Raw genomic sequence first — 6,606 nt, 5'->3', positions numbered from 1 at the left:
ATGAGAAAGCAGTACCATAGCTGCAGCTTTTCCTTTGTCACTGAAGTTGTTTCACAAGCAATTTGATTTTATTCTGAAGTACTTTGTTCTGAGTATCACCAGCTGCAGTCTGTATTAAAAATCTACCCTGGACTTAATCAGGTGCTCTGTTTCCATTCCTAAGCTACATGCTGTGTCCTATGTTAGAAAAAGCCAAGACTAAGGCCTTTCCCTCTTCATTATATTTTTTCCTTGTCTAACTTACTATGGGCTTTGAGGTATAACTTCAGTTGTCATTTCTGTGCACGGCTGCTATTCCAGAGGAGATGCTTTTCTGTGTTGGTCAGGAAGTTGACTTTTTATGGATGTCAAGTACTTGATGTGGAGAGATTTCTTCCTACATGCATTTTGTTTGTATAGGTAAGGAAGACACTTATTTGTTGCATTGTTTCTCCACTCTTCTGCCATAATAGAGCCTGTTTCTTTGCATTAAGATAGGATTCAAGTTTAAGTTCTGAGTATTTAAATAGTTTTGTTACTGGTTTTTTTAATTTTTATCTTGAGAAAGTTCCTTACATAAATATCTGGAATCTAGAACACAGTAGCTGCACATGTAACATTATTACACAAGGGAGGTTTGAGTTAGCATGACTGAAGAAATAAAATGATTTGATTTCTATGGGTGTGGAGTTACATCTTGGAGACAAAGCCCTGTAAAGAAAAACAAGGAGACTGAAGTAACAGTTTGTGGTTTATTTGGTGTTGGAGCTGGTACTACAGTTGGACAGTTACGGTCTTGTTGCATACCGAAACCTTAGCATTTTTAAACATGCTCAGGAGACAAACTGACAACTAGGCTGATACTGTACACAAAAATAAGATTCTCTAAAAAAACATACACACAAAAATTCCAAAGCAGTGTTAGGAAAATACATTTGGACCTACCAACAGTGAAATATTTAAGCTATTCAGCTGGCAGAGAAGGTTGGTCAATTGGTTTGACAATCTTTTAACTGCAAGAGAATAGTCTTTGGTTTCACATTGTGTAATAATTAGTTATTTACTGTTCTGAACCAACATTAAACAAGATGAGGAAAAGGCAAGGGGTCTTCTAGGCAGTGCTGCTTTGAATGCTGGATTTCTGTTACACCACTTCACGGTACAAGACTGACTAGGTTATCTGGCGCTGGCTAAGAGCATGGGTGTCTGTGAACAAGGAAAACCTTAGAATAGTTTCCTAATGCTATCTTCAGGAAACTCATCTGTTCAGATTAGAGCTTTGTGTGTGTTCTAGCTGAGATACCGACATTGAAAGATTTGACCTACTTGGAAAGTGCAACGTAAGACAAACCACTAAACCCGTTAAACTGCAAAGAGTGAGCTCAATTCCGTGGGCAGATTTAAAACTGTAGTTCCTTCTGGATTCCCCAGAGTGTATCCGCGCTCTTCCTTAATTTGTCTTCTTCCTCAGGTTTTAGGATCATCTTCACTACATCAGTGATGCCACTATTGCCCAGTACACAAGGAACACTTAGGAAGACATCATCTTTTATTCCATGCAAGCCCTGAAAAGTAGGCAAGGGTAGTTAGGCTAGAATTCGTGCATGTCTGTGTATTTTATAGAATATCCTATCAGGAAGACTCAGCTAAATTCAGTTGAATTGAACTAGAAGGTTATCACTGTTCTTCACACTTCCCAAAGGTTTTTAGTTCTCAGTAAGACAAGTTATCAAAAAGGGGCTGCTCACCTTAACAATTGTAGAGATCGGGTGCACTCTCCTCAAATTCTTCATAATTGTTTCAGCTAGATCTGCCACAGAAAGGCCAATAGCCCATGATGTATACCCCTTCAGTTTGATGACCTCATAGGCACTGCAGACAAAAGTTACTCATTAAAAAACAAGTACCATCAACTGAAATATTTAAAGTTTATAAGAAAGGCTTTTGGAGGTGCCTTAATCAATTGGGAGACATCAGAAACTTGACTGATTTTCTGACAGGACTGAAATGAACTCACAGTGAAGAATTCTGTTTGCACTTTATGCTACTCTGCTGGAAACTTGGCACTTCCGTAATTTGAAATTCACTAACCATGAAAAACCATCGCTGCCAAAGCTACAGAACTCCTTAAAATATTATTTCAATTTCTGTTATGCCTGCATCTTCACATTTGTTTTGGGCTACTGTGGTATTTATGAAAACAGGTGTGGATACTGCAGTTCAGAAATGCTCTAGCTCTTCATCATTTGTTCTCATGTTGGGGGAAAAATATTAAAAACCCAACAAAAAAAAAAAAACCAAACAGTGTTTACCTGTCCACCACCTGCTTATGGATCTCCTTCCAGTGTTCCTTGTCTGCATCAGTTCCCATGTCTGGATGAAGAGCCTTCAGGGAGACGCCAGCCACATTCACACCACTCCAGACAGGTACTGAGAGTTGCACAGAGATTAATTATCTCACAAGGTGTAGAAGCTCCCTAACCACAAGTTTTGTCCTCCTCGAATTAACAGTTAACATAAGATCTAGTTGGATTAATCTGCAACACACGTGTCACTGATTTAGATACAACTTCAAATATAGTATGAGCCACGAGGCAAATCTAAATTGTAGGCTTAGAACCTTGGAGTGCATAAACATCTTTCTGTATATGTGATGTCACAAGGTTTGAACATACCATTATTAAAGCAAAACACCTAAGCAACGTGAGCTAAAATGACAGTAGCTGTAATTTGCAAAGGTTTCTCAAAATAAGGGTTTATTCCAAGTGAGTCCTCCTGAGTGTGAGGACAGACAGTACTGCTCTGATGCTGCTAGAGAAGCTACAGGTTCAGTAAGGAGAAAGTTGCTCTTTCTCCTGCCCTCTAGACTTGCCTATGCACTTCAATTCATATATATAGTTCTTGAAGTAATCAAGAGATGCCAGTAAAGAGAACCAAGTAACTACCAGTAGATCTAGTGCAGATCTTTGGTAGTCCCTTGCAAAGAACTTTACCCTTTTGCTTCTTCATCAGTTTGTTTTTTTTGAGAGTTATGGGAACAACTTAGCCCAGAAAGTTTTAGCCTGCTTGGGTTACAGTAATGACCTTTTCCAAGCAGAGTAACTCAGGTCAAATATAGATCATCTAGGGTTACTCTGTGCAGCAGAAGACTTAAAGTAGGACTTGCATTCTTAAGGTGCTGCAGTGCAAAGGTTTTTGAGCAATGTTTTGCTGTAGCTTTTGGAGAGGTTTCTTGCAAACAATCAATCAGGGAAAGTTGTGTGTAACAGCCAGCCAGATTTCACCCTTACCACTGGAATCTCCATGCTCCCCAACAATCCATCCATGGCAGCTCAGAGGATGGATGCCCAGTCTTTCTCCCATGAGGTGGCGGAAACGGGCAGAGTCCAGATTGCAGCCACTACCAATAACGCGGTGTTTAGGAAAGCCACTGATCTTCCAGGCCACATAGGTCAAAATATCCACTGTAAGTAGAACATGGAGGATAAGTGCCACACATGACCAGTTTGATAATTAGGATGGTGTCTTCCGTTCGTCTGTAACAGTTTTATCTGCATAGTTATGTGGAATGGAACATAAAGTAAAGCCCATTGCCAGGCCCTGCAGTGGGGCTAACATAGTGACTCTTGAAGGCAGAACTGAGAGCCTGGTTATGCTCTTCATGCAATCGTAAGTGCCCCTTGCTGTGTCCTGTGCTAAAGATCACTTAAAAGGCAACAGAAGACCCAAGTTGGAGGGAACTTCAGAGGACCAGCTTGCTGAGTGTGGAGAGGGAAGATGATACTTGCTATGTGGTTATGTGGCATAAGTATTTTATAAAAGCTTATTGCTTGGTCATATACTAATACCACCTTACTGAAGAAAACACTGTTCTCTAAGCCAAATTCTCTTAAGGCAACAAAAGACAAACCTGGGTTTGAGACAATAAGCAGCTTGCAGTCAGGACTGTATTTGACAACATTGGGAATGATGAACTTGAAGATATTCACGTTGCGCTGGACCAAGTTAAGGCGGCTCTCTCCTTCTTGCTGACGTGCACCAGCAGTGACAATGACCAGCTTGGAGTGTGCAGTCACACTGTAATCTGCAGGCAAAAGGCTGTGTCAGACTTGACCTCTTTCTACACATGGTTCAGAACAGAAGTTTTTAGTTCCTTTCCATATTGATCTCCAAAATTGCCAAATTTGAGGGTGCAGAAATTCTCCTGGTAATTGTTATATGGAAGCAAAGTCTAGAGTAAAGTTAAGACTACAGTTCATTGCCACAGGTGGCAACCTTAAGGGCATGTCAAAATCTTAACATGTAGAACTTGGGCAGCTGCTTTATATACCTCTTGGGCACAGGTGGGTATAGGGGATGGCATCCAGTGCAAGTGCTGTGTAGAAGAGGAAGAGGCTCTGCCCTCGTAACTTACTGCCTGTGGACACTGGAACTGCACATTAACTAAAGTATGAGATGGCTAGCATTTGTGCTAGTCAGATTGCCACTAATCTTAAAGCTGTTGGATATTTATGGCCAAGAATTAAAAATTAACACATTCAGGGGCTAACTGGCTCTGAAATAAAATTCTCAAAGGTGCCGGAGTACATAGGAAACTCCTCTTTATGAGCTGAGTGGTGAGCTCTGAAACAGAGGATTCCTTGTTGGACTGGCCTCAGCAGGGTACATGAACCTGAACGGCAGCTGAACAGAATTGAAATGAGCTTTCCTCCTAACAATTAGGAGGACAGGCTAGACATGGATGACTGGTTTGAGATCTGAAGTGGCTATCTCCATTTGGAAATAATGAGCACCTCAGAGTCAACTACTTGCCTTTGCCAGAGACGATCTTCGGTGTTCTAAGGAAGAGGCTGCCATGCTGAAGATCCAGCATCTCTCCTCTGAGCTTGTCCTCCACAACATCAACAAGGGCAAGTTCATCAGCCAAGTCCTACAAGAGACCAAGCCTAAATAGTAAGTTTGTTGCCTCTTTGGGCAAAGCATGCAATTTGTAAACTGTTACAATTAGTTAATGAAAAGTTACAATTACTTTAAAAAACAGTGATCTGTTTAAGCAGTTTTGCTTATCTGTATGGCTTCACTTGTTCCCAAGCAGAATACTTAAATTAGCCTCCTGGGATACCCACTTAATTGAGTTACTGTTGTACTTCTCATATCCACATTCTGTGTAAAACAGCTGTACAATTCAGCATGACAATGATGAATAATATAAAGTAAGAGCTGTTCATAAACAAACTATTTTACATATAAGAAAAAACAAGCCTGATATGAAGCATTTACAATATGATCATGTAGTGCAAAGGACAAGTTACCCAGAGTGTCTAGGACCACTTTTTCCAGTCCACATTGCACAGAAGGCTCAGACAGAGATTTCAGACAGAGAGACTCCTCAGTTCTTAACCTTGTTATATGCTTGGAGTATTAAAGGACTCCTACTCAGAAGAGAGTCTGGAAGTCGTTCAAATGTAAATGCAGCTCTTAAGTCAAAACGACACAGAGCATGTCCTGTCTGATACTGAGATAAGCTTGGTTTAGAAGAACTACAGCTATTTGTTCTCTGTCAATAGCTTGAAGATTGCCAGATCATTTCAGGTGCAAAGAAAAGAACGGACAACCTCAAGTTCATCTTGTGTGGTAGCCCCATTAGTCTAACAAGGGAGATTACATTTTCACCCCTCTCTTAGGCTTCAGGTAGTCACAGCTGTGCTGCTTCATCCCAAGCCTGACACTGACCTTCATCAGGATGCTGATAGCGCAGGCCATTCCAACTGCACCCACACCCACCACACTGATCTTATTGTGGGGATGGCTCTGATCCTGTTTGTGGACATTGTGGATGAGATGATCCTTGAGAGACATGGTGCACTGCTGCAAGGAAAGCAACAGATTATTCTTCAGGCTTTGGAGCTTTTACTGGCATCTGAAGATTTGTATCAAACAAGACAGACTCTACTCCAGGATTGTCAGAAAATGGATATCAACAAATGCATAAAACATCAAATAGTTCTGCCTGTATGCAGCAAAATTATTCAAAAACTGAATTATTGATGACAATGCACTGTTTAAGCATGCTATAGAATTCCTTCAAATGCAGCCTGAGAACCATTGATTATATAGCTGGGTGGCACTCCAGCAGCATTAGCAGAATGCTCTGAATTATCATCCATATTACATTTCAGTACAGGAAGCCATTTTAGTACTTCCGAGCACAGTGCGGTCTGGCAAAAAAAACCCAACCTGGTACTCTGTGCCCTGAAGCCCTTCCAGAGATGAAGTTGTACAGCACTTAGGCAAGCCCTTCTTCACCACAGTGTGATCCTCAAAGTCAACTTTATGGGTTTGTTTTAAAGCGAAACTGCATGGCTTTGAATTGAGATGTCTAGAGTCTGGTGTTAAAATCTCTCCCACCCTCAGTTTTTTAGCCACCAGCTGCCTGGTTATTTGAGTTTTAATCTAATGCCACGATGATGATGGAGCATTGTGCTTTTGCCCCATGCTCCCTGCAGAAGCCGATGCCGTGCTTTCCCATTCTTTCCCAGGCGGTGCTGCTTGCGGCAGCGCAGCTTCTGCCTTGCCCAGAGAGCTTGAGGCAGGGACAGCCTCACAGATGGATGCAAGTACAGACGC

At 41.3% G+C, this 6,606-nt stretch overlaps 1 protein-coding gene across 2 annotated transcripts; it reads right to left on the bottom strand.

The window, feature by feature from the left end:
* Positions 1-717: 717 nt before the first annotated feature.
* Positions 718-5,845, bottom strand: LOC104534600 (L-lactate dehydrogenase A chain). Of its 2 annotated transcripts, XM_010180856.1 has the most exons (7): positions 5,713-5,845; positions 4,792-4,909; positions 3,890-4,063; positions 3,270-3,443; positions 2,292-2,409; positions 1,728-1,851; positions 718-1,544 (listed from the first exon to the last, which is right to left on the bottom strand). In XM_010180856.1, exons 1-7 carry the CDS (start codon positions 5,836-5,838, stop codon positions 1,380-1,382), a joined length of 999 nt encoding a protein of 332 aa, XP_010179158.1. In that variant the 5' UTR covers positions 5,839-5,845; the 3' UTR covers positions 718-1,379. The 2 variants fall into 2 exon arrangements, with proteins under 2 accessions (XP_010179158.1, XP_010179159.1); XM_010180857.1 differs by lacking the exon at positions 3,890-4,063 and having other exon boundaries at positions 5,713-5,842.
* Positions 5,846-6,606: the final 761 nt, after the last annotated feature.

Source organism: Mesitornis unicolor, unplaced genomic scaffold (genome assembly GCF_000695765.1).
Source record: "Mesitornis unicolor isolate BGI_N332 unplaced genomic scaffold, ASM69576v1 scaffold5073, whole genome shotgun sequence".
Taxonomy (NCBI): Eukaryota; Metazoa; Chordata; class Aves; order Mesitornithiformes; family Mesitornithidae; genus Mesitornis; species Mesitornis unicolor.
This window is presented reverse-complemented; position numbering and strand designations above follow the sequence as displayed.

Bases quoted from the DNA above. Each gene is read 5' to 3' on its own strand.
- LOC104534600 (XM_010180856.1), bottom strand. From the start codon at position 5,838: ATGTCTCTCAAGGATCATCTCATCCACAATGTCCACAAACAGGATCAG. The intron at 4,064-4,791 runs GCAAGTAGTTGA...TTTTGCCTGCAG, and splicing joins GAAGATCGTCTCTGGCAAAG to ATTACAGTGTGACTGCACAC. The intron at 3,444-3,889 runs GTTTGTCTTTTG...TTCTACTTACAG, and splicing joins GCTTATTGTCTCAAACCCAG to TGGATATTTTGACCTATGTG.